This window comes from Podarcis vaucheri (assembly GCF_965113315.1).
Source record: "Podarcis vaucheri genome assembly, chromosome: 13".
Classification (NCBI taxonomy): domain Eukaryota; kingdom Metazoa; phylum Chordata; class Lepidosauria; order Squamata; family Lacertidae; genus Podarcis; species Podarcis vaucheri.
Genome location: NC_138751.1, coordinates 5,056,080 through 5,082,671, shown reverse-complemented (window position 1 = coordinate 5,082,671; position 26,592 = coordinate 5,056,080). Strand labels below are relative to the sequence as shown.

Below are 26,592 nucleotides of genomic sequence, written 5' to 3'. Positions count from 1 at the left end.
GCCCGCGGACTGTCTCGCCAGAGTGGTGCATGCTCTGGTTATCTCCCGCTTGGACTACTGCAATGCACTCTACGTGGGGCTACCTTTGAAGGTGACTCGGAAACTACAACTAATCCAGAATGCGGCAGCTAGACTGGTGACTGGGAGCGGCCGCCAAGACCATATAACACCGGTCTTGAAAGACCTGCATTGGCTCCCAGTACGTTTCCGAGCACAATTCAAAGTGTTGGTGCTGACCTTTAAAGCCCTAAACGGACTCGGTCCAGTATACCTGAAGGAGCGTCTCCACCCCCATCATTCTGCCCGGACGCTGAGGTCCAGCGCCGAGGGCCTTCTGGCGGTTCCCTCATTGCGAGAAGCAAAGCTACAGGGAACCAGGCAGAGGGCCTTCTCGGTAGTGGCGCCCGCCCTGTGGAACACCCTTCCAGCAGATGTCAAGGCGATAAACAACTACCTGACATTCAGGAGACATCTTAAGGCAGCCCTGTTCAGGGAAGTTTTTAACGTGTGATATTTTATTGTATTTTTGGTTTTTATGGAAGCCGCCCAGAGTGGCTGGGGAGGCCCAGCCAGATGGGCGGGGTATAAATAATAAATTATTATTATTATTATCATCATAAGGCATCGTTTCCAGGCCTTTGACCATTTTGGTTGCCCTCCTCTGGAAGTCGAAGAGGATCCATTCCGGAAGTCCGTTCAACTTCCAAAACGTTCAGAAACCAAGGCGCAGCTTCCGATTGGGTACAGGAAGCTCCTGCAGCCAATTGGAAGCAATCCGCATCGGACGTTCGGGTTCCAAGGAACATCCGCAAACCGGAACAATCACTTCCTGGTTTGCGGCGTTCGAGAGCCAAAACTTTCGAGTCGCAAAGTTTCCGAGGTACAACTGTATTTGTAATGTATTTTTGGAAACCATTGTCACCCATGAATCGATGTACAGTGGTGCCTCAGGTTACAGACGCTTCAGGTTACAGACTCCGCTAACCCAGAAAAAGTACCTCGGGTTAAGAACTTTGCTTCAGGATGAGAACAGAAATCACGCCGTGGCGGCAGCGGGAGGCCCCATTAGCTAAAGTGGTGCTTCAGGTTAAGAACAGTTTCAGGTTAAGAATGGACCTCCAGAACGAATTAAGTACTTAACCTGAGGTACCACTGTATATCTGAGGAAAACAATAAGTTCATGCATTTACATATATGTTATATAGTTCTGTAATCTTAATTATATTTCAATGTCATTTTGTTATTGTTTTCCTCTTGTCTGTTAAAATGTTTTATGTACGCTTTCCCTTTTTCTTTCTTTTTTACTTTAACTCATTGTAATATTCTTAATAATTCTTTTTTCAGAGAGAGGCAAGGTGGCCATCCTTGACATAACGCGCCCCAAATGCCAGGTGGCCTGAGGAGGGCGGAGGCTGATGATGCGCCCGGGGCCTCTGGAGCGGCTGACCGGCCCTCGCTTGCCACTTACCCCTTCATCAGACGACGTCAAGGATGTGAACAGCTTGCAGAGAGACACGATCCCACTGTACTCGGGGATAGGGACCAGCTCCTGACAGTTGTCCTTCTTGAAGGTCAGCATCTTGTTGGTAAATTTGTCAAACATCCGCTGCAGGGTTTCCGCTTCGGTCTGAGACAGAGGAGACGGGGGCACAGGGAAGCTTGCTGACTGTCAACTACCTGATCTGCTCCTCCTGAAGACCCCCCCCCCCAAAACCCACATTTGTCCCTTCAGGGCTTCCCTAGGACCTCTCCATCCCACCCTGACCAGTGCCGGATTTACGTATAAGCTAAACAAGCTATAGCTTAGGGCCCCACTCTCTTAGGGCCCCCCAAAAAATTAAAGGGAAAAAAAAACCTGGATGTACATTTCCAAAAATATAAGATAAAAAACAAATAAAATAAAACCTACCTACAGCAACAGCGTTTTGTGTTGTGTAGGCGCCTATGATGTAAGTCACGGGCCCCGCCTGCTAGCCTGCTCCCTAAAATATCACTGGTTTGCTCATTTCTATATATAGGGTGCCTACATTCTGCATGGACTGGTTGCAGGGCAACAGGTGCAAATGGCTTGAGATACCTATGAGGTCCATAAATGACCATATAGCATGTATTCAACACAAAAAACGACGACAATTTGTTGTTGACAAAGGAGAGCTGGACATATAAAGGGCCCCATTACCTTCAGTAGCTTAGGGCCTCATCAAACCTAAATCTGGCCCTGACCCTGACCCTGTCAGTAGCTAGGGCTACTTTATTGTTGCTATTTATTACGTTTATATCCTGCCTTTCCTCCAAGGAGGGGAAAGGACAGACTCGACCTCGGGGGTCCCGGCACCCGGTCGCTTTTACAACCCACTGCTCCCCCCTCCTCAAATACCTTTGGGCGCTTCTCGATCCAGGAAAGGACGTAGGGCTTCCAGCCCAAGTCACTGTAGTCCGTGTAAACCATTCCGCACCGGGAGACGGTGGCAGGCGAGGCGACGGCGAGGTTCTCCACCTCAAACAGCAGGGAAACCTGTGGGGGAATGGAAACCACCAATCAGTTCTGGCCAAGGAGCTGCTGGAGGGGCAGGCTTGTGGGGGCAGCTCGGGCCTACCTGCTCGGGCATGGCGATCCGCTCGCCATTGATGAGGGTCAGCACCTTGTTGTCGTCCATGACAGAGTTCATGCTCTCGATCCACAGCGTGTCCACGGGGCCGTCAAAGAGGATCCACTTCTCATCGGGTTTCTCGTCTGGGCAAAGAGGAACGTTAAGAACTCGGAGTCCATAACGCGGATTCCTGCCTCCCGGGCTGCAGCAGGAAGGATCTCAGGACAGTGAATTCGCTGCCCTCCTTTGTATACCTTACGTGGAAGCCACAATATATAACTAAGTGGGTTGAGGAAAAATTGCCTCTCCTTGAGTCTTGGCAGAGCCACAGCCAGAGTTCGACTGGGTGGCTATCAGCTTAAAAGGCTTGAAAAAAAGGGTTGGACAAATTCATGGAGGAAAAAGGCTGTCAATGGCTACTAGCCACAGGGGCTATGCTGTACCTCCATGGTCTGAGGCAGCAACATTTCTAAGTACCAGCTGCTGGAAGCCACCAGAGAAGAGAGGGCTCTTTTGCTCAGATCTTTGTTGGCTCCTTAAATGTATTTGGGAAGACATACCAGATAGAGCCTTTAGCCGACTCGTCAGTCATCTTTTTCACGCTCCTACATCAAGGAGAGCTAGAAACATGCCCTTTAAAAAAGTGAGGGCTGGGATTCCCTGAAAGCCAAATTCTGTAATTCAGGGGAACAGAACAGCGGCTGGTCAACAAGCAAGGGGCAACGGGTGGGGTGCCAGGGACACAGAATGGATTGAAACACACAGAAATTTCCAAAGCAGAGCAGAGAATTTCTTCCAAGGTCTTGTTTGAAGAGATTGATTGTCTGAGACAGAGAGAGGTGCCAGGTTGCTCAGAAAGGAAGAGTGATTGGCAGCCAAGGCAGGCAGCTGGCACGGCCAAGGTGGGCCTCCCGGAGGGTAAATACCTGTGCAGACCTCACGCATGATGGAAGCCAGAACGCCATCGTGCCATTCGCTGGTGGCAAGGTCATACCTCCCAAACAACTCCCCGAGGCTCAGGGCTTTGGGGTTGAGGGAGAAGTCCTGCAGTGGGGGGGGGGGGGTCAGATGGGGACAGGAGTCTGGGTTAGAGTGTTAGCAGCTACCATCCACGGGCGGGGGGAAGCAAGGCCTGGCTGGGCAAGCAAAGGTCTGGGCCTCAGATGCCCAAAGGTGGAAAACAGACCACAGAGCTGGAGCAGCCCAGCAAGAACCAACACTCAGCTTTGCAAGGGAGTCGTTCCAAAGGCCAGTTCCCACCACTGCTCACATTGATTATTTCACTCACGGGGGCTATCTTTCAAGCAGGCAGTTTGAATCATTTTACTCAAGTGCAAATCGGGGTCGCCGTCCCCCCACCAGCATTTGGAAGGTTTACGAGGGCAAGCGGAACCGAGTCTGGCACTGAGTCATGGCACATGAGTCAAGCCACCCCTGTTACCATCTAGCTCAGCGTAATCCAAACAGTGGGGGGGGGGTGAGGGGTGAGGTAGCTAGCCACACGCAACACTGCAGCCCCAGCAGCACAAACAGAACCCCAGAAGTCTTCCAATCTGCTTCACAAGAGAGTCAGACCCTGTACCGGAAGGGGGGTGGAAGGAAAGGGGTCGGAAACTGATTAAGAAACCCATAAGCGACAAGGGTCTCTCTGAAGCAGCTCAATGCCCCAGCCTGGACCAATATTTCACCCTCTTCCTTGCCTTTCGATCCTCTGTTCCCTGTGCCCCCCCTCCTGCAAAGCAGCCAGCCCTCCAGCACAGAGCAGGGATCCCCCGAGAGGAAAAGACAGTGGGTCACCTTCGCCCACCCAAAATCAACATGCATGCCAACAGGTTCCCATCCTCAATTATCATAGAGATTGGGGTCAGAGGAAGGCCTTCCCCCGCTCCTTCTCCCACCGTTTCCTAGAAACGGCAGTGGCATCACCCCGCTGGCATGAGAAAAAGCAAATGCCCGCAGGAGGCCTCCTGCCGGCACTCGGAGATAATCACCGGTGCCCCCTCAGGGTGAGGCTATCAGGCAAAGCGGCGTGAGCTGGGGGTGTTGGGGGGGCTGAGGAGAGGCAGGCGACAGTGTCCCAAGCTCAGCACAGATTTCCCCCCACCCTAGGCCTAGGGCTCAGTGCCCCCAGCCCTCAAGAGGAAACCCCCCACAAAGAAGGGACCTGGTGCCTCCTGGCTACATCCAGCATCTCGTTGGGCTGTGCCCCCCCCCTTGCTGGGGGGGGGCAGGAAATGGTCTTTGAGAGGTAAGCAGGCAGACAGGCAGGCAGGCAGGGGGAAGGCTGGCCAGGCCACAGCAAAGGTGACGCAAAGATGAGGAACCGCCAGTGAGGGCTGGAGACGAGAAAGCAGGAGTTATGGCAGAGCTGAGCCAGAGCAGTCTGTGGTTTGAGGCCTCTGCCCTAGCAAGGCCTCTCCTTTGCCCCCTAAGCTCCCTGGGCGCCTGTACAGTGACATGGGCTCCACCTTTAGCTGCCTAAAATTCACAGCTGGCCTTGAGAGCGGGTGGGAAATTGCCCCAAATACATGGGTCACCCACCAGCATGCTTTGCGCAGCCTCTCTATGGCTCAGACTCGGTGGCCGCAAGCAGTTAACAAGGAGGACAGGAGGGGCTCAGCTCCCGCACACACACTTTGGCTCCCGATCATCATGGGGGCAGAAGCATCTCCTGTGGAACTGGCTGCCACCAGATGGGGCGGCAGCGGCCACTGACTTAAATGGGGAATGGAGACAAACTCATAAAAGATAGCAGTATTGTCGCCAGCTACGGATAGCAAAATGGAGCCTCCAGATTCAGAGCAGTGTAGCTCTTAATATGAGACAATGGGGGAAGACAAGAGGGGAGAGTGGCTGCCTTTCTGCCCTGCTTTTTGGGTTTCCAGGATGATGGGCTAGAGAGGTTTAACCCAGCACGGCTCTGCTTATGTTCCCTGTGGGTGTCACCATCCAAGCCCTTTGTCTGCTCTGTTATACATTTGGGGCCTCTGAGTACCCCGGACTCAGCCTGGCCTGCAGGGCAGGAGGACTCAGTTGCCCCCAGGGAAGAAGATGTGTCCCTATAGGTCTGAGACAGTGTGGCTTCTAAGCAGGAAGGCTCTCTGATACCTCTCTCTCTCTCTCTCTCTCTCTTATTCTCTCTCTCTCTTAGCAACACGGCAGGAGTGAAGGAAGGGGCCCTGGTGTACCTGCACATGCCAATCGCATGACGCTGGACAGAATGCCATCCGTCCACTCATTGGTGCTGAGGTTGTACTCTCCGTACAGCTCGCCCAGGGAAACTGCCTTCGGGTTCAGGGGGTACTCCTGGAAGCAGGCAGACCCAGCAAGGAAAGAGAGAGGGAAGGTTGGAGGAAGAGAGGGACGGGGGAGACAAAGTCAGGAGGAAGCAAGGTGCGTTTTTCTAGCTAAGACCCGGAGAGTCCTTTGCACTTTATTAATTTTTTTATAAACTTCCAGTTGGGAAGAAGAAAACGGAAGCTAGAGGGTTGGAGGGTAATCTTGCTCCCGTTTTTATATCAAGGGCGATCAACTTGCTTCCCGTCCCAAGGAAAGAATGCAGCAGAGAAGCCAGCCAGCAGGAGGGGCTAGAGGAAAAGTGGCCATTGGGGAAGAAGCCCCACCCAGCCCAGCAAGTCCCAGAAGAAGTCTGGGATGGGCCCCAGAGGAGGTGGAGGAAGAGGAAGAGGCAGCCAGACTTGGCAGAGGCAAGTGCCTGTGTCGGAGAGCCAGGCACCGGGGAGGCGCAGGAGCTTCCCACTGACCCGGACTATGTTGGCCGTCGTGTCTCCGCTCTTGCAGAGGGTGCAGAGGGTGGCCTGCAGGGCACGCCAGGTGACGGTCTTGCCGCTGCCCGTGTTGCCCACGATCATGGAGGAATGGCGAGAGTTCTTGGTCTCGTACAGCTGGATCACCTTGGTGATGGTGAAGGGGATCACCTGCAGGCCCATTTCTCTCAGCTCCCCCTCAAGGACTTCCTTGAGCTGGAGGGGGAAAGAAAGAAAGAAAGAAAGAAAGAAAGAAAGAAAGAAAGAAAGAAAGAAAGAAAGAAAGAAAGAAAGAAAGAAGTACCCGGATTAGAAGGCTGCATAGGCAACACCTTGTTTTTCATGCCACATCTTAGCTCAGTCGGTCGAGCATGAGACTCTCAATCCCAGGGCTGTGGGTTCGAGCCCCACAGTGGATGAAAGATTCCTGCCTTGCAGGGGGTTGGACTAGATGACCCTCATGCCCTCTTCCAATTCCACAATTCTACGATCCTCTCTCCCAATAAAGTCCCTGCTTTTTCCACCACTACCATCAAGCATTCCAGTGGGTTGGTGGGTTGCACCTGCGAGGGGCTTCCATTGGAGAGCAGCAGCTCAGCACTGGGTGGGGCTCTTGCCAGATTTCCTGAGAAGAAGAGGCAAAGCCTGTGGGGCAGGGAGGGGACAGGGTGGCTGACCTTCCCATAGTCGATGACGGGGCACTCAATGCCTGGGAAGAGGTCCTGAGTGATGGCGTTGAAGAGAGGCACGTCGCCGGACGTCAGCTTGGCTATGTTCATGTCTTTCATGGCCATGAGGAGGACCTGCAAGCAAAGAGTGCGGAAGAGCTGGTCGGAGGGTATGTGGGGGCAAAAAAAGGGTGCCAAGCGCTCCATTAAGCACCCCAGGGAGAACCCCGTGGCATAAAGGAGCTGCTGCATGACGATAAAAAGCCACCAGAAGCAGACATGGAGAGCCAAAGGTCATTTCCCCTCCCAAAACTGCACACACAACAGCGACGTTACGAGTGACTTCCTCTTCATTCCAACCCCAGAGTTCTTGGCAGCCACTAGCCTTCCAGGAACAGAGGAAGCTGCTTTAAAAGGGGCCAAACCATTGGTCCACCTAGATTAGTATTGTCTACACAGACTGACTGGCAGCAGTGGCTCTCCTGGATTTCAAGCTTGGCCGCAGGATCTTCGGCTTGCAAGGCAAGCTCTCTGCTGCTGAGCTATGGCCCCTCTGTGCTGGCCACGTTTTGCAGCACAACTGCCAAAGGCAGGGGGCTCCTCACCTCCTCATCAGAAAGGTCAGGCCGCACCCTGCGCTTCTTCCCGGCATAGCGGAGCAGGGACGTGAGCGCCCGGAGGCCAAAGTCGTAGTGGTCTTGCTTGGAGAGCTGCTGGACAGCCAGCGAGTAGAGGGTGTAAACCTTCTTGGCCAGGATCTGAGAAGGGGAGGAGACAGTTTGGCGAACCTCATCGGGAGCGCTCTTTTTCCGCTCACCCGCTCTGCCCAAGCAAAGCGCTCCTGCCCCCTCCTCCCCGAACCATCCCAACAGTAAGTTAAAGGTAAAGGGACCCCTGACCATTAGGTCCAGTTGTGACCGACTCTGGGGTTGCGGTGCTCATCTCGCTTTATTGGCTGAGGGAGCCGGCGTACAGCTTCCAGGTCACGTGGCCAGAATGACTAAGCTGCTTCTGGCGAACCAGAGCAGTGCACGGAAACACCGTTAACCTTCCTGCTGGAGTGGTACCTATTTATCTACTTGCACTTTGACGTGCTTTCGAACTGCTAGGTTGGCAGGAGCAGGGACCGAGCAACGGGAGCTCACCCCGTCGTGGGGATTCGAACCACCAACCTTCTGATCGGCAAGTCCTAGGCTCTGTGGTTTAACCCACAGCGCCACCCACGTCCATCCCAACAGTACCTTGCAGTTATTGAAGCCTTCCCCAAATAGGATGATCTCAGCAATGAGCGTGGAGTCAGGCACCACCATGGAGATGGGGCGGAACATCGACTTGAGGTTGTCGGGCAGCTCTGTGCGTCCGGCGTAACCTGCCAAGAGGAACACGGAAGCACTGGCAAATGTCCACGGGTGGAGGCACCCCCCCAGCTGAGCCCACCTGTCAGGTACTGGACTGAAGGGGACGGGATTGAGGAGGAATGGTGGAGATTGCCCCCCCTTCCTGAAGTTTCCAGGGGAGAGGAAGGCAGTATTGAATTACAGCAGTGGTTTGAGGAAGGTCACAGCTCAGAGACAGGCGAACAGAAGAGATGGGAGGTTGGGAGAAGAGGAGGAGGAGACAGAGAGCAGCCAGCTGACACACTATCACTGGATAGTATTTCTGACCCCCCCTTCTCCCAGAACCTGGCGTTCGTTGAGACTGCAAGAGCAAAGGATTCAGAAACAATTAGCCCCTGGCGGCCACCGTAAGGGGAAGTGCTGTTGCGAGGAAGGGAGGGGCGAGGAGCTCAGTTGGAGCAATGACATTAACGGGAGACAGACTGCATTCCTTTGTCTCTTGCTGTGATGAGTGAATAAACTCATTAGTCAGAACTCTTCTTTGTTTTCCCCCGAAAGAGAATTCCCCGAAGCCTGACGCCACCCCTGCCCAGAACGACCCTCCCGGCCTCCCCACCTGGGTTCATGGTGATAAAGATGCCGCAAGACCACACCAAGCTGATCTCGTGGCCCTCAAAGGTGAAGCGCGTCAGGTTGGCGGCCAAAGCCGAGAGGATGGAGAGGATCTGCTGGGCCACGACGGACAGGACCTCAATGTTGATGCGGTTGAACTCGTCAAAGCAGCCCCAGGCCCCGGTCTGTTGGCAGAGTGCAAAGTGGAGAGCTTGGGGAGGGCCAGGGCAGGCGTGGGGAGCCCTTGGCAGCAGGGCCAGCGCCCGACTCTTCCCCTTACCTGTGCGAGGCCGGAGTACATGCGCCCCATCGACTTGTAGTCCAGGCCTTCGGAGCAGTTGACCACAATGACGTACATGCCCAGAGCCTTGCCCAGGTCCTTCACCGTCTCCGTCTTGCCAGTGCCTGCCGGGCCCTTGGGGGACCCTCCCCGGTGGAGGTGGAGGGCTGTGGTCAAAGTCATGTAGCACCTGCGGAAGAGAGGCCAAAGGAACCCAAACATCTCTCTCTCTCTCTTTTTTCCCCAGAGCACAAATATAAATATTTACTAAAGTTTCAGAAAAAGGAATTGCATTAAAGCAAAAAATACAAGAATAAAAGACAAAAATAAAAATACAAGAAAAATACAGAATAAGTACACAGATAAAAAATAAAAATAAAAAATCAACCTTTCCATATCTTACATTCATATCCTTAATTCCCTGACCTCCTCATACCTCCCTTTTTTGTATTCCAATTCAGTTAATTAATTCAGCAATTTCTTTCCCTCCTTATTATCCTGATCTTTGATCTTAATATATTACAACATTAAATTTTTACCTATTTAAAAATCCAATTTTCCATATTCTTTTATATCATTACAGCTAGAAACCGCTTAACTTCATTCAAACATCTCAGGCTCTCCTTGTAGAGCAGGATGGCTAGGGGTTCCCACGACTGGCTTCCCCACTGGCCACCTGGGCCCATCTCCTTCCCTCGTTTCTTTTTCACCCCTCCCCAAACATTATTAGTTGCCTCTTCTCCCTCCCAGGCTCCCTCCTGCTGCCCCCAGCAGATTCCCCCAGTCTTCCGACCCAGACAGACCCAGGCTGTAGCCTGTCAGTGCTGGAACCAAGCCCTTCACGGCATGCCAACTTGCATGGCCAGAAACCACTAGGCTTCTCCTGGTCGGGCTCACAGCCCTCGTGGGTTACCTGTCGGTGAGTGGGGTGATGACCAGCCGCCCCGAGTTCCCCAGATACTCGTAGCCATAGGCAAACTGGGTGTTGGTCTGCCGGATGACGCAATCGTCCAGCTCCTGAAAAAAAGATTTTCCATAGGAGAGGGGTGGCGGGGTGTTGGGAACTTGTGGAAGTCGGCGGGTAGCTCACCACATCTCAGCCCGTGTGACGCATCAGGAGGATGTGGAGCCCCAACAAAGTTTTCAGAGATTTCCTTCCCGCAAGAGAATGGCTTCTTCCAGAATCCCCGGTTAAGGGGAAAACTCTTCTGCCACACAGCTCAAAGTAACAAAGCGCTTATCATCTCCAGACAGAAGACAATGCTAAACAACACTATAGACTTTATACAGTTCTTCTGGTCTTTGAAGTAAAGATGCTTATATATGGAGAGATCCGCTAACGCTATCACCATGCTAGCTGACGCTGCTGTGTAAAACCCACAGCCTCTTCCCCTATCCCACAGATTCAGAGTCAGACCCTGATAGCAAACCAGGATAGCATCAGGACAGGACTTCACATAATGAAAGCAATGCCCTAGAGACTATTATACCTGTATCTACATTCCTGAACCAATGGGAAGGTGAGCAACTCAGCCAGTCATGCACACGACCTTGCTGGTGTTGCTACGGTAACCCCAGTGCACCTGGCACCCTTCTCTTAGAACATCCAGATGTGCTAACTCAAGACATGAGACCAACCACTGTGCCGTTTAAACCATTGTTCACGTTGCACCAACACAGAGCGGTCACTTGCAGTCACATGATGCCCCATGTTCCCCCCCCCCCCGGGACCCACATTGCTAAAAACTGTCCTTCCTTCCCAATCCTGGTGTCCTCCAAATGTTTTGGACTTCAGCTCCCACCAACCCCAGTATCAATGGGGTTCACTCACACTTCCATTTGTCCCAGTGATTTCAAGTCATAGGTCTGAAAGTCTCCTTTTTTTGTCCTGCTGTTGAATCGGAACAAATGTCAATCAGGTTCTCTGCGGATTGACATTTGTTCCAATTCAGCGGTAAGCAACGGGTGTTCCAAGGAAAAGTGGAGGAAAAAGAAGAAGAACCTTTTTGACCTGTGACTAGAAATTATGGGGCAACCAGAAGTGTGGGTGAGTCCATGGCCATGCTGGATGTGGCAGATAAAGAGCTGGTAGCTCAAAACATCCGGAGGGCAACAGGGCAGGCAGAACAAAGCCATCGTGATTAGGTAAAGGTAAAGGGACCCCTGACCATTAGGTCCAGTCATGGACGACTCTGAGGTTGCGCTGCTCATCTTGCTTTATTGGCCAGGGGAGCCGGCATACAGCTTCCGGGTCATGTGGCCAGCAGGACTAAGCCACTTCTGGTGAACCAGAGCAGCGCATGGAAACGCCATTTACCTTCCCGCCGGAGTGGTACCTATTTGTCTACTTGTACTTTGTGCTTTCGAACTGCTAGGTTGGCAGGAGCAGGGACCAAGCAACGGGAGCTCACCCCGTCGTTGGGAATCGAACCGCCGACCTTCTGATCGGCAAGTCCTAGGCTCTGTGGTTTAACCCACAGCGCCACCCGCGTCCCTGCCATCATGGTTAGTAGGCATCAATAGCCCTCTCCTCTATGAACTTATCCAATCCTGCTTCTTCCGGCACTCTAGGCCCTCCACCATTGCCTCCAGCTCCTCTAGTCCTGGCTGCCTTGCTCTGGACTTGACCCCTGCTGTGTTTTGGACCCAGGCACTTCCTGTGGTCTCAACTTGGACTGACAGCCAGCTCTCCCCTCCTCACACACACCAGCTCCTGGAACTCTGCGAGGACCCGGCTTCTGCTGATGGCAAGCACAAAAGCAAGGGAGGCCGCACAAGGTTATATTGGTAGCCAGGGTCAGTGCAGGGGGCAGCCCCCAGCAGCCTCCCCGCCTGCCTCCTAGACGACGTGCCGCTTAGGTGTGGAGGCCTGAACATGCAGAGGATGCAGAACAAAAGTATGCAGCTTCCATTTGAGCTCCAAACCAATCCAAGCAATCTGGCTGCCACCCGCTGGGTGAGAAAAGAGGCGAGAGACACACAGGCAGGCTCCAGCCCAGGCTCAGACCCTCCCCAAGAGCAGTTTTTCCTGCGCTTCCGCACCACAAACAGCAGAGGGAAACGGAACTCAAGGATGGGCGCAGAGCTAACCGGGCTGGGAACTGTTAGCTGTCCAGAGGAGGGTGGCAGCGGCGGCTCACCACTGGCACACGGTAAATATGCATCTCTCTCTCTGTCCCTGCTCACCCACTGCACCACCCAGCCTCCCCCCAGCCCATGTCAGCTGCCCTCCTCACCTTCTCCCAGTAGAGGCGAAGCTGGCTCAGCCACTCAAAGGACGTCACGTCGATCAGGCCACTCTTGTAGAGCCTCTCAATGACATCCCGGGCGTGGACCTCCACCGTCACCAGCGCCACAATCTTCAGGCGCATGATCTTCGTCAGGTTGCCTCGAATGGCCTCCGAGTACTTGTTCAGCATGGACACCTGCGCGGGGAGCAAGGGCCTGATTGTGGCGGGCAAAACGGAGCTTTGGTTGGGCCAGGAAACCATGGAGGAGGGTTGCCCATCTCTGTGCCCTGCCCGTGATCCTTTCCAGAAGGATCTGGCCGGCTGGAGATGGAGGCAGGGGCCCAAACGTGGGAGCCCAAAGGCCCCCACACCCTCCAACATCCCTCAGATGGAAAGGGAGACATATTCCACATTGGTGTCATCGTGCCCCAAAAGTCTCCTCCTTGGAGGCTGGGGCAGGGATGCAGACGCAGCAGCCAAGAGAAGCAAGCCGTAATGGCTGCTCTGCAACCCTGAGACCCTTCGCAGCCATGGCAGCAGTCTCATGGGCAGCCCCCCCCCTTTGCTCCCCCCACCCCACTTTTTTATGGGAGACGGACCAAGCAGCAGGGAAATGGTGGAAAACTTTCTTAGGTGCATTAAAGTGATCTGGTTCTTGTTTTCATAAAAACTGGAAGGGATGGGGGTGAGGGAGTGGGAGGCACAGATCTAAGAAATGCGCTAGAGGGACACCCAGATATGAACTTCCAATAACACATTACATGCTGTACTGAAGGGAAGGCCCTTTGGGAATTTGGGACTCTGCGTGAAAAAGCAAGAAGCTGTGATGACTTAAAGGCTTTCGTAATGAACCTGACATTTTCAGGGCGTCTCCACCTTCCGAGCCACTGGGACCCTCCTTGGGGTCAAACTCCTCTCAGGGTCCCAGATTCCCATACCCCAATCCACTAGGAACTTCTCCTGAAGAGGGCACCTCCAACACGCTGATCTCCTCCTCGTCACCTGACAGCTCTCTAGGGTAACTCTGTGACCCCCCAGGTGCTGTTGGGTCCCCTAACCCCTACTAGCTCCAGTCAGCATGGCCAAAGCTCAGGAATGACTGATGGGAGATGCAGTCTGGCAGCAGCACCTAGAGGGTCCCTCGCAGGGCCACCCCGTCCAAAGCACTGGATAGCCAGAGAGCAAAAGATAGCACGTCCCTCGGACTCGGGTTCCCTAGGCACACATCCCAGAGAGAAGCAGATCTTGTCAGGCTCTCAACCGAGGGGACGCAGGTGCCCACATGTGCTCATCTGTGGGCGCCTTGACCCACATGCAGGAATGGGGTGGATCTGCCAGCCCCTGTCTCACCTGCTTCTTTTTCATGGCTTTGAGGTATTTCTTGTCTCCTCGGTCCTTGCAGGTGGCCAAGCACTTGCTAACGTCCGCCGTCCACTGGATCTGGCTAGCGGTGATCACCATCTGCAAGGAGAGGGTTCTGGGTAAGCATGGAGGGGCTGCCAGTCTTGGGGAGAAAGCATCTGCAAGCAAAGCCCGGCCCCAATTTTTTCAGTGTCAGAACTTTTGCTAGACACTCAAGAGTGGATGCTTATACTTCTGGGTTGGTTCACTCATCATCACAGGCAACTGGAATCTCCGATTCACCCGCAAACGTGCATTTAAAGGGGCAGGGGGAGAACGTCCTGCTTGTCAGTACAACTTCGAAGGGGGAGAGAAAGAGTTCCTGGGGTCACTAATTAGCATGGAGTAGTACTGAGTATGATTACTGTTATTAAATCTACTGCCCACCGTTCATCAGCAGGTCCCAGGGCTGGTGATATCAATTTAAAATTCAGTATTAAAAACAATTAGCATGAATGACAGTTCCAAGAATAAGGGTGTGCCCTAACAGCACACACCCCTTAGGCGTCAAAGGCCAGGCCAGAATCTGTGCCCAAGGCACAGTCTAATAGAGTCATAGACTTGGAAAGGTCATCTGGTCCAAACTCCTAGACTGCAGGAGTCACAGATTCCCCAACAGCCAGCCATCCTCTGCGGAAAAACCTGCAATATAGGAGAGTCCACCCCCTCCCAGGGTTGTCTGTCCCACTATTGCTTTGGTGTGGGCTAAGTCCTCAGTGTGACCACCCCATCCCTCTCCATATTCTGGTCTTGTCCAGAGCCGTCTTTCCCATACAGCTTAGTGGTTCGCTGCGCCAGGGCGCCGGCCTCTCAGGGGCGCCCCAGCGAGTGGGGGAGCTGTGCGGCTTTGCCTGCGGCCTCCCCTTTCCCTGCACGCCCGCCAGCAGCTCCCCATCAAACATATGGCTGGCGAGCGTCAAACATATGGCCAGCTTCCCTCCGAAGCCTCTGCAGGGATTGCTCTCCCGCAACGGCATGGGGGAGAGTTGCGCACACACCCCCATGGCTGGCAGTGCGCAGCTTCGCTACCCCCCCCCCACTATCCATGGTAATTTGGGGGCAGTGAGCGGATATTTGCACCCCAGCGCCGCATCTGCTAAAGACGGCCCTGTCCTTGTCCATCACCTGTCCAGGCCACTCCTTCACCCACTTGTCCCTCTTGGTCAGCATCTTCTTCAAAGCGAGACGACAGTTCCTCAGCACCTCCCGCAGGGTCCAGCGCATGGCCCGTTCCACATCACACAGCCACTCCTGCAAGGTCAACGATCCCCAGCTAGTCCGTTCTGAGGGCAGGCTAGCAGGGCTGGCATCAAGGCTTGCTGCATGCGAGCATCACAACTTTATTGCACAAAGGCACATGGGGAGAAACATCGGAGGGATCCCTGGCTCCCGAAAAGGTAGCAATGGCTCTCTCGACACATTATTCCACCCTCGTCACGCTGAACCTGACACAGGGTCTCAGAAAGCAGAGAAAGCCGCAAGGGCGGCAGCAGAGGGAGTGGGAGAGGCAGGGGTTCAGAGGGCTACTTGGAGAGGCTAGAGATGGCCTCTATTGAGGCACAGCAGCAGAGGACCAGGAAGGGAACCCCTGAGCTAGACGCTGCTCAACTAACCCCAACTCAGGGAGTGTGAGCAGTCTCGGGAGAGAGACCAGGCGTAGCGAGGCCTCATTTAGCACCTGCCCATCAGTACTGGGTTCCTGATGCCTGCAGCGCTTAATAATAATAATAATAATTTATTATTTATACCCCGCCCATCTGGCTGGGTTTCCCCAGCATGGCAGTGCAGTTCCTTTCCACAGTCAGGGAGAGAGCTAGGATGGTGCTGAGCAGAAGGCCAGAAAGGACTCACCTCGACGGGTCCCTCCAGCATCACTGAGTGCGTGAAATCTATGTACTCGCCATCCAGAGAGAACATGCCCAAGGCTTCGGATCGGTTGGTATTGCCAATCTAAGGGGAAAAGAAAGAGCTAAGGTTTTCGTCCCAGTCACTGGTGGGGGGTGGGGAGAAGAAAGGGGCCCTTGCTGGCTCACTTTCCCACCAAGAAAGAGCCCAGGATGAGGAGAACGCCAGCTGCCCATTAGCCACAATATGTAGCGGAAAGAAGAAAAGGCACTGGGGAAGAAGCAAAGGGGGCCTTGCTGCGAGGCTGGGGGCAGTCGCTGGCAGTCAAGGGGGCTGGTATGTGGGGGGGGGTGTCCCTGCCTTCTGCATCTTGAGGCACTTGATGTTGTCGAAGCACTTCTTGAGGTGGGGCTGGACGGCTTCCGGGTTGCGCGACTGGCCCAAGATCTCCAGCAGGTCGTCGTTGGAGAGGAAGTAGAAGCGGGGGAAGACGTGGCGCTTGGTCTCCAGGTACATGTCGAGGGACTTCTGGATCTCTTCCAGAGCACTGTTCATTTCCACCAGCTTGTCCAACAGTCCTGTGGCGGGGGGGGGGGGAGCATCACAAAACAGTCACCAATGGCCCCACTGCCGCTGGAAAAGAAACCCACCCCCTTTGGCCTATCCGCACATCTTCTGCAGGTGGTGAAGTGCCCATGCTGCAGCAATAATAATAATAATAATAATAATAATAATAATAATAATAATAATTTATTTATACCCCGCCCATCTGGCTGGGTTTCCCCAGCCACTCTGGGCGGCTTCCAACAAAACACTAAAATACAATAATCTATTAAACATTAAAAGCTTCCCTAAACGGGAAGGGATGCCATATTGAGTTGGGGGTGGGCTAAACAGGGCTGCCTTCAGATGTCTTCTAAAAGTCAGAGAGTTATTTCCTTGACATCTGAGGGCATTCCACAGGGCAGGCGCCACTACCGAGAAGGCCCTCTGCCTGGTTCCCCGTAACCTCACTTCTCGTAGGAAGGGAACTGCCCGAAGGCCCTCGGAGCTGGACCTCAGTGTCTGGGCTGAACGATGGGGATGGAGACGCTCCTTCAGGTATACTGGGCTGAGGCCATTTAGGGCTTTAAAGGTCAGCACCAGCACTTTGAATGTAGGAGCCACTGTAGGTCTTTCACTGTAAGCAGTCTCAGCGGCCGCTCCCAGTCACCAGTCCAGCTGCCACATTCTGGACTAGTTGTAGTTTCCGGGTCCCCTTCAAAGGTAGCCCCACGTAGAGCACATTGCAGTAGTCCAAGCGGGAGATAACTAGCAAGGTCCTGTATGACCTGCCCTCTACTTCCCTGACCCTTCTCACAGTTAATCGCACTGCACCAAACAGGACTGCCCGTCATAGCTGTCAACCTTCAATTTTTTTGCGGGAAATTCCCTTATTCCAACGCTCTTTCCCGCTGCTTCCCGCTGCTATCCCGGATTGTTAGATATCCCGTAGACTGTCCCTGGGACAGGTGAGACAGCTGATCCCTTATTTTCGAGGCTGCTGATCCCTAATTTTCAAATCTGAAAGTTGACAGCTATGCTGCCCGCCCAGCAACTTACAAACATATCATAGAATTACAGAGTTCGAAGGGAGCCCCAAGGGTCATCAACTCCTTTCAGTACAGGAATCGCAACTAAATCCCTGACAGATGAAACACCTCCAGCAAAGGAGAGCCCATCCCCTTACGAAGCAGTCTGTTCTGCTGTTGAATGGCTCTTGCTGCCAGAAAATTCTTCCTGATGTTTCATAGGAAGCTACCTTAAACCATCTGGGCCCATCTAGTCCAGTGTTGCTGCCTCTGGCTGGAAGCTGCTCTCTCATGTCTCCGGCAATGAGAGAGACTTCTCTCCTCACCTGTCACCTGAGGCTATTGTGTTGGGCTGAACCTGGGGCCTCCTTCCTGCAAATCAGGAGGGCACAGCCCCGCCCTTGAGTTTCTGTCACCTCCCCCCTTGCTTCTCCTTGCATCCCCTCCCGCAAAGTAGCAGCAGCAGCAGCACCTGGGTAATGTGTGGCACGCAGAGCGTTGTTGTCCTTCACAAAGCGGTCCATGATGGTCTTCCAGCTGCTGTTGATGCGGTCAAAGGAGGAGGACTCACCGGGCAGCTGCTTGCGGATGTCTTCCCCCAAGAAGATGTTCTGGGATGGGGAGGCGGGAGGAGGAAGAGGGTGAGGCACGAATCGCCGGGATCACCTGCACTTTTGGGGGTGGAGGTCACCAGGCACTGCCCGTCTTGCCCACAGTAACAGCACAGAGGATCTGAGAGGCTCTTGGGGAGACCTCGGAGGAAGAGGCCTAGGACCCCAGGGCAGTCGAGGACTTGGAAGAAGTTGCAAAGGTCTCTTTTTTATCATGTAAGTTTTTTGGGAATACAGTAAGGTACAGGGATGCGGGTGGCGCTGTGGGTTAAACCACAGAGCCTAGGACTTGCCGATCAGAAGGTCGGCGGTTCGCATCCCTGCAATGACGGGGTGAGCTCCCGTTGCTCAGTCCCTGCTCCTGCCAACCTAGCAGTAGGAAAGCACGTCAAAGTACAAGTAGATAAATAGGTATCACTCCGGCGGAGAGGTAAACGGCATTTCCGTGCGCTGCTCTGGTTTGCCAGAAGTGGCTTAGTCATGGTGGCCACATGACCCAGAAGCTGTACGCCAGCTCCCTCGGCTAATAAAGCGAGATGAGCGCCGCAACCCCAGAGTCGGCCGCAACTGGACCTAATGGTTGGGGTCCCTTTACCTTTAAGGTACAGTAAACTAATATAAATTTTAAAAAACAGCTCCAAGAAGTATAAAATAGAATAAGCAGAACACAGAGTTCCATCTTAACGGTGGTTCTTAACCCTTAGCACCCACAGAGAGCGCCTCCTGGCTCTGACCCCAGATATTCCTTTCTTCTTTCAGATCTCTCCTGGAATCTTTCCTTTCTCCTCCCAGCCTCTCACCCTGGAAGACCAACATTTCCCTGCCTCCCACCCAGGGTCCTCCATCAATCATCTACCGCCCCCATGAGTATGCAATCTCTGGACCTCAGTAAAGGCTCTGAGTGGAGGACACCAAAGAAAAAGAGAAGAAAACAAAGAGAGACAAGAACCACAAAAGGAGAGGAAGGGAAAGAGTAAAGGAAAGAGAAAGAAGCACGAAGAAGAAAGGAAAGAGCGAGAGAGAAAAGTGGAGAAAAAGAGAAAAAGGAAGAGAAACAATAAAGATAAAAAGGGCTTCTGATTTTCCATCTGCTGGTTATATTACAAAAAGAAGAAAACAAGACATTCAGTCTATGATAACCATCAATCCTTTCCACTTCCTGTTAAACATTATTTCTTTTAAGTCAAAGTGTCTCAAAATCATTCATTTCTTTTCCCCGCGAAAAGTCCAAGCGGGGTTCTCGAATTGTTATTACTATTGGTAAATGTCAACCATGTTTTTTCTTCAATATCAACTTTACTTCCATTAATTGCCACCACCATTCCTCCATACTGAGTAACAGTAAATTCTTCCGCAAAGGTCCCAAGGCAACCAGAAGTGCCTTGGCTTGTGGAAGTTTCATCTGGCAGGCCCCTGCAACAAACCCCTCCCACCACCTCCGGAGCCCTGCCTTGATCCTGAACTCTCTCCCTTCACCCCTGCAAAGGCAGCAGGGTATCCTAGGAAGCTCAGAGTCAGTGTAGGAGGGCTTGTTGGGTTGCCAGGAGTCTCCTTGGGAGCTGGAGTCTACTCAAGGAGGAAGAAGATCCAGAAAATGACCAGGAAGACAAGAAGATATTAAGTCACCCAGAGTCCTCTGGACCAATGGAGGTGTTATGTGACTTTACAGAGCTGGCTGGGCCTCCTTCAAAAGGGTGCCACATTTTCTGTGCAGCAGGATCCAGTGCAACATGTCCTGAGGATTGTGGGCAATTTCCCCCTCTCTCAGATTCTGTTTAAAATGTTACCCTTGCTTTTTGACAGAAAGAGAGACTGCCCATAGCAGCACGAAGGAAGGACCTGCTTCTTTCCTTTCTCTTTCTGTGGAAGATGCAGAATAGTCATCACTGAAACCCTCGAATGCTCACACTTAATGCTAGCTCAGAGGCCTGTCTGAGAGACCAAGACAGAACGGCGACTTGTTGCCCGAAGAGAGAGAGAGAGAGACAGACAGACAGTTTCTCATTTCCAACAGTGAAGCACCCAAGTGCCTGTTGCTCAGGGGCGGAGGAAGGGGGATGCGGTGGGGGTGGGCCACCCCGGGTGTCACCACTGAGGGGGGTGACAAAATGCCGGGCAGCACTCACTGCAGGGCCTGCAGCGTGCCCGAGACGCGGTGGCTTGGGAGCTCGCAGGCTCTGTGCTGCCCAAACGGTCTGCCCGCTGCCTCCTCCCCAGCTTTAGAGTGGCTGAGTGGGAGGAGGCAGGCAGACTTCAGAGGCCCCGTGGTGTGCCCTGCCCCTATGGGCAGCTCGTCCGAATCCTTGGCACACTGCCCCAAGTGCCCAAGTGGCTTCCTCCGCCGCCGCTGCTGTTGCTACCACCTATTCTGGAGAAAGCGAGCCTCACCTCCAAGTACATCCACTGTCGCTGGACCGTCAGCAGCATCTCAATCACCTCCAGGATGAGCGAGAGGCAGCGCTCCCAGCGGTCCACATCCTTCTCAAAGGGCTTCACAAAGCGCGAGGCCTTCATGGTGGACAAGGCCACCTGATTGTCATCCAGAGCCTGGAAGACGTCTTCGGATCCTCTGCAGAAATGGGGAGCATGTGAACACAGGCCTTTCTGGGCAGGGGCCAAAGCCTGGAACCCTTGCAAGGTCAGAGCACGCATGCAAGATCAGAATCCCTCTCTGGCTTCTGGCTGGCTGGCCAACATAACTAGACTGACAAACCCCACTTTAGACAGTGTCTGGACCATAAGCTCCTAAATCTCCCAGGTCGTTTTATTTATTTATCCTTCAGAAAAACTGTGCTCTGCCCTTCCACCGCAGCAGCAATGATTGTGGAAGCTTGCAACAATAAAAGTATTAATGAGAGCATTAAAAAAATTAACAAAAATAAGGCAACCACAAAATTTTAAAATCAGGGATATGGACAGCAGACAAAAACCTAAAAAAGAGGGGACCAGATGTTTAAAGCTATTCAGTCCAACCGGAGAGATGCTAGCCAGAGCCCATGACAGAAGTGCAACCTGGGTCCCGCTATGGCATGTGCCGCCATCCTGGGGGAAGGGGCCACCCTTTTTTTACACCTCCTGCACTGGGCCTACCTGACACGGTGGTGTCCCTTGTCCTTGTATGGCACAATGTCCAAAGTGGTGGCATCCCAGGTCTTGGCAATGTTTGCAAGAGCCTGCAGGGAAAGCAATGAAGGCCAATTGTCAATGCTGAGAGAGAGAGAGACTGGAGGCTGGGCACCCAGTGGCTAAAGAAGCAGGACCACTTTCCCAAGCCACACCCACCTGAGGTTATGTATGATGTCAGGTGGGATACAGTAAAAAAAAAGTGACTCCCTGCCATTTACAGGCATTTAGAGCAAAGGGAAATGGCAACCAGGTGACGGGCAGGTGGGTGGTAAAGGAGGCCAGGAGCTGGTCTGATCCAGTTGGAGATGAAGTGGGGCCCCTGCAAGTGATGCTCAAAGCATCCTTCCTTCAGAGGAAATATGGGGCAGAGCCGCCGATGCTACCTGCTCAATGGCCAGCTCCTTGGTGGCCGAGGAAGAGATCTCGCCAATCTTTTCCACGTGTTTATCCAGACCAAGCTCAATGATGTTCTCCAGCCGGAAATCCTCGGCATCCTGGTCAAATGCCCTGAGGACCAGGTCCTTCACCTGTTCCCAGTGCCTGCAGGAAACCAGAACAGGCCAGTCAGAGGGTCTCTCTCTTTTCTGGGTGAAGAGCTGAGCACTTCAGCACCAAGAAGAATCTTTCTTATGCCTTTGAACCCTGGCTATTCATGGGCAGTCTGGGGAACGTCTCCTCTTGGCCAGACAATTCCCAGCATCTCGTCTCCACCGCCCACCGCCCTGGTCTCTGCCCATGTTGCTTTGTTGATGAGAAGATAGGCCCAAGGACACCTGAAAATCATTATCAGAAATCATGGGGTAGGTGCCAGGAGCCCCTGCAACCACCAGGTGTGCAAGACCCAAAATATATCCAGGATGGCCTGGTCCACAGTGCTATGGAGTAATATTGCCTTCATGGGAAGCAGGGCTCTTCCCAGCTCACAAATGACACCCTAAATCTATGCTCGGAGCTTGGATGACGTCTGCAGGAGTTATACCATTCATTGTGGCCTTGGTCATGTCACGGAGGGGTCTCCATGGTCCACCCTTCTTTTTCAGCTCCATAGGATCCTCATTGACCTTCCCAAAAGGAACAGCCTTAGCCAGTAATCAAACTGCCTACCTCTCTCGCAAGGCCGGGTTCCTGAGGTCTGTGATTAAGGGCATGGTCTTCTTAAACTGCTCGATCTTCGACTTGGAGGTCTCAATGATCTCCCAGTTCCGATCCTAAAGTCAGAAAACAGTCAGTGGGAGGGCTGAAAAACATCTGCTGCGATAACCCTGTCAGATGGGAAGGGTTGTTATTATTATTATTATCAGAACTAATACTGGGATTGCAGGCAACTGCCAATGGGCCCTTCAGCACTCATCTTGCTGCGCCTGCCTCCTCTCCCAAGAAGACAGAATCCAGGCCACTCACTGCAGCAACTGAAGTGATGCCTCCACCTTTAATCCTGGGAGACTCCTTGTCAGGGACCGTGCCGAGGAGGACTGCACAGATGAGGAATGGTGGGAGCCTCCCTCTCCCCCTGCACCTGATCAGGATCCTGAATCTTCCCAGGAGCAGTGGGACGGTATAGATTTGGACCAGTGGTTTGCAGAGGGACATAGTTCAGAGGACAAAAGTTAGGAAGAACTGGGTGGTGAACAGCTAGGAGAAGAAGAACTGGGAGGAAGAGAGTTGACAGGCACCGGTTTGCTGGAAAGGGTCCATCCGATCCGTCCAAGGTCACGGAGATTAGATAAGGTGCACTGTGCACAGAAGGCACAGTGGCTGCGAGATCTGGTTGCAAGACGAGGAAGTGACTCTGGTGACTCGGGGGGAGGGAGTGGGTGTAAACCTTAATTGGGAGCACCTTTACTCCGAGAATGGACTCGTTGTTCTTCTGCTGTGATCATTAAAATCTCTTTAAATGGTAAGAGACTATATTTCCTTTGTTCTGCTTATCCACAGCCACCCCAAAGCCTGACATTGCTTTTCTTAGGACGGAAGCACAGAAGGAAAATTAGCCAGACTTGCGAAATGCCCTTTTGAGTCCCCAATGGGAAAATGATCCCCTGTGACCCCAAGAAGGGTCAGCTGGGCATCGTCGCAGGGACACGACCCACGCTTTGCCCCTTACCTTAAGCTCTTTGCTCAGCTTGTTCAGCTTGCGGAAAAGTGCGAATGCTATGTTCTCCATCACTTCCGTCTTCAGGGTCTTGAAACTCACTACCTTCCACTCGTTCCAGTGGACCTCCCACTCCTTGGTGATCTCCCACACTTGCTGGATGTAATCCAACTCCTGCAGGGGGCGCAGAAGAGAGGTCAGTGATGGCAAGCTCCCCCGCAGGCCTACCCCAGAATTCGGCTTGCTTCTTTCTGGTGCAGGAAGTGGCGGACGGGCCGGTCAAGACAAGCTCCCTCCCTGCAGAGCCAATCCTACCCTCTCCAGCTTCTGAAGGTCCTTGGAGGCCGGCTGGTCGATCTTAAAGATGCCCAGGTTAGAACGAAGGGTGTTTTCCTCCTCCTTCATCTGAGCCAGCAGCCGCCTCATTTCAGCGATCTGCTCCAGGGCAGCATCGGCCGACAAGGCGCTGGTGAAAGGACCTACATGGGAGGAGAGAGAGAAGTCAATAACCCCAAGCCCTTTTCCTCCTCCCTGCCCTCTCTGGTTGGCCATCCAGTTGGATAAGGAGTCTGGCGGAAGGCGATGACAGGCGAAGGCAGCAGCGCTCAGTTCTGGAGTCAAGTGTTGCGGTTCTGATTCCTGGATTTAAAACTATGAAAAGCTGACCACGGTGAATGTATTGATCCATGAACCATCTCATAGCTACACGGGAACCCTAGCTACACAGGCCACAATGAATTTTATCCTGAATGGCACTAGCAGTGGCGAGGTTTCCCATGAAGGGCAGACTAAGTCTGCCTGGCCAGGGCGGGGGGCAGAGAAGGGCACTGAATGAGAAGGACAGAGACCTGCTTACAGGTGTGCTAGGACCTCAGTCCAACGAGGACAGAGGCTTACTCCCGCCATAGAATTGTACAGCTGGAAGTTTGGGTGCAATGTGAACAATGGTTTGAATGACACAGTGCTTGGGCTCATGTTTTGAGTTAGCACATCCCGTACATCTGGTTGTTCCAAGATAAGAGAGCAGGTGCACCGGGTTATCACAGCAACACCAGCAAGGTCGAGTGTGCGACTTGATGACTCATTCGCCTTCCCATTTCGGGAATGCTTTCGTTATGCGAAGTCCTGTCCTGATGCATGCCCATGTCTCGCCCTGTTTGCTGTCAGGGTCTGACTCTCGAGAGTCAGGGGAAGAGGCTGCGAGTTTTACACAGCAGCGATAACTAGCATGGCGATAATGTTAGCGAATCTCTCCGTACGTGTGCATCTTTACTTCAAAGACCAGAAGTACTGTATAAAGTCCACAGGAGTGTTTAGCTTTGTCTTATGTCTGGAGACAATAAAGACTTTGTTACTTTATGGGAGAGAAGTTTCCCCCTTAACTGGGGACTCAGGCAGAAGCCATTCTGCTGGGAGCAGGAAATCTCTGAAGACTCGGCTGGGGCTCCACATACATCCCACGGGTTGAGGTGAGCTACCGACTGAATTCCACAAGTCTCCAACCGGAAGCGACCCCAAGGGTCATCTAGTCCAACCCCTTGCGATGCAGGAAACAGTGTTAAAGAATCCCAAACAGATGGCCACCCAAATACTGTTTAAAAACCTCCAGTGAAGGAGAGCCCACCGCCTTCTGAGGGAGTCCATTCCATTGTTGAGCAGCTCTTACTGCACATGTAACTACATGCAGGTTTGCACCTTCCTTCCATCACAAGATGGCTACTGCCACAGCCAATCGTAAGCCGCTTCCTTGCAAAGGCAGCTTCAGTGGCTGGGGACCAGGCAGCGGGAGAGACGGTGGCTTCTCCTTCCTGGAGAACAGTGTGAACTTGCTGCACAGGAATCCCAAGGGGGGGTTTTACTTCCAAGTAAATGTACAAAGGATCAGGCAAGAAGCCTCCCTTGTGGCGCATGCAGATGGGAGCCAGGAGGCACATTTACCAGACGCAGCCCTGGCTGCAGACCTCCAGTTAAGAGTTTAAGATGCCTGTAAAAACAGCAGGAGCCAGATTTCCATCGAGCCTGGGCTGCTTTACAGATTCTTCGGAGGCCTTTAAAACAAGCAAAGCCCAGGCTGAGGTTTCACACAATCGACCAAGGGGGAGGGGGTGGGTTTCTTTGACTTGCAAAGGAAAAGGTGCCCTTGGCTGTATAAAGACCTGGCCACCAAGGAGGGAAAGGGGGTGGGTGGGACAGAGAGAGAGAGAGAGAGACTGGGCTCCCCGCTGCGGCCATTCACCATTGGTGCCAAAGTCTTGCAGGAGAGTCTGGGCCTTCTTCTTGAAGTCGTCCGCGCAGTGGATGAGGCCCGTCTTGAATTTCTCCTTGTGCTTCTTCAGCATGGCTTCGCTGTCCAGGATGCACTGCTGGAAGGCCAGCCACTCCGAGTTCAGCTCCCCCAGAAGCTGCAGCACCTGGAAGCGAGAGGGGAGGAAGGGGAGGAGGAGGAGGAGGAGGAGGAGGAAGAAGAGAACGCAGAGGTCAGAGGAAGGGGAGGCAAGGAGGCACTCGAGAGAAGAGAGAAGCATGACACCCCCCCCAAAAAAAACAGCTGCTCCCTTGCTCTGCCTGCCCGCCACCACGCCTGCCACCCTCATCCCAGAGATCAATCAGATTTGTGGCTGCCTCTTGCCCTCAGCAGGGCGCGTAACTTAATTCCAAGAGCGTCTACCTCAGCAGAAAAGGAGAACATTATGCTCAGGATCACTTTGGCAGGGAAAGAGGGAAGAGGAGGCCGCCCTGCTCCTGCCGCCGCCAGAAAGCCCCTCGCACCTCTTCCTCCACTGCAACCTCGTACTTCTCGAGGATGGCAAACTGCTCGTGGATGGGGGGGATCTGCCCCTCGATCTTGGGCAGCTCGTTCTGGAGGGTCTCGTGCAGCTGCAGGCTCCGGCTGAGCTCCTCCAGGGTCTGCGGAGGACGGCTGACGCTGTGCGGGGGACAAAGGGGGTCCAGTCAGAGGGAGGATCCAGAGGCTAGCAGGGAACACTTCCGGGGGGGGGGCAGGGAGGGCTCAGGACTCACTCGGCGGCGTTGTCCTGGAGGTAGGCATACAGCTCCCGCAGGCGGCTGGTGGCCATCTCATTCAGTAGGTTGGTGAGCTTGTGCTGCCACTCGTTGCAGTGCTGGACCACGGCGGACTTCAGGTGGGAGCAGTCCAGCAGCACAAACTGGATGCTGAGCACCGTCTCCTCCTTCTGGACGTTGTTGGCTACCTCCATGTACCTGCAGGGGCCATACAAGCCTAGTAAGAAAGGCGGGAGGGCTGTGCCTGGAGACCTCGGCCCCATCCCATCCCACCCCGCTCCTTCCAGAGGCTCCAGCTTTGTGATAGAGGAACCGCTGTCAGACAACGACATGCAGTGGAGCCCTCTGCTTGCTGCTGAACTGTAATTCCCAATTCCCAGCAGCTTTGACGTAAGAACCACCACCAATTTATTTATACCCCACCCATCTGGATGGGT

The 26,592-nt window shown here is 53.4% G+C and overlaps 1 protein-coding gene and 1 long non-coding RNA gene across 2 annotated transcripts in view; one reads left to right on the top strand and one right to left on the bottom strand.

Moving 5' to 3' along the window:
• The window catches only part of LOC309518156, a 350,853-nt gene that overhangs the window by 35,656 nt on the left and 288,605 nt on the right, over positions 1 to 26,592 (top strand). The window lies entirely within an intron of this gene.
• The window catches only part of DNAH2 (dynein axonemal heavy chain 2), a 146,876-nt gene that overhangs the window by 50,454 nt on the left and 69,830 nt on the right, over positions 1 to 26,592 (bottom strand). Inside the window, exons 21-46 of the mRNA XM_082197458.1 lie at positions 26,153 to 26,353; positions 25,901 to 26,057; positions 25,368 to 25,542; positions 23,447 to 23,610; positions 23,144 to 23,305; positions 22,144 to 22,247; positions 21,423 to 21,579; positions 21,004 to 21,086; positions 20,302 to 20,482; positions 17,775 to 17,913; positions 16,092 to 16,309; positions 15,738 to 15,836; positions 15,012 to 15,137; positions 13,836 to 13,946; positions 12,492 to 12,680; positions 10,169 to 10,272; positions 9,256 to 9,445; positions 8,980 to 9,160; positions 8,268 to 8,395; positions 7,632 to 7,784; positions 7,036 to 7,161; positions 6,356 to 6,574; positions 5,780 to 5,897; positions 2,598 to 2,734; positions 2,378 to 2,515; positions 1,469 to 1,627 (exon numbers count right to left, since the gene is read on the bottom strand). Of these exons, the coding sequence (XP_082053584.1) occupies positions 1,469 to 1,627; positions 2,378 to 2,515; positions 2,598 to 2,734; positions 5,780 to 5,897; positions 6,356 to 6,574; positions 7,036 to 7,161; positions 7,632 to 7,784; positions 8,268 to 8,395; positions 8,980 to 9,160; positions 9,256 to 9,445; positions 10,169 to 10,272; positions 12,492 to 12,680; positions 13,836 to 13,946; positions 15,012 to 15,137; positions 15,738 to 15,836; positions 16,092 to 16,309; positions 17,775 to 17,913; positions 20,302 to 20,482; positions 21,004 to 21,086; positions 21,423 to 21,579; positions 22,144 to 22,247; positions 23,144 to 23,305; positions 23,447 to 23,610; positions 25,368 to 25,542; positions 25,901 to 26,057; positions 26,153 to 26,353 (3,919 nt within the window). The remainder of the gene's footprint in view (positions 1 to 1,468; positions 1,628 to 2,377; positions 2,516 to 2,597; positions 2,735 to 5,779; positions 5,898 to 6,355; positions 6,575 to 7,035; positions 7,162 to 7,631; positions 7,785 to 8,267; positions 8,396 to 8,979; positions 9,161 to 9,255; positions 9,446 to 10,168; positions 10,273 to 12,491; positions 12,681 to 13,835; positions 13,947 to 15,011; positions 15,138 to 15,737; positions 15,837 to 16,091; positions 16,310 to 17,774; positions 17,914 to 20,301; positions 20,483 to 21,003; positions 21,087 to 21,422; positions 21,580 to 22,143; positions 22,248 to 23,143; positions 23,306 to 23,446; positions 23,611 to 25,367; positions 25,543 to 25,900; positions 26,058 to 26,152; positions 26,354 to 26,592) is intronic.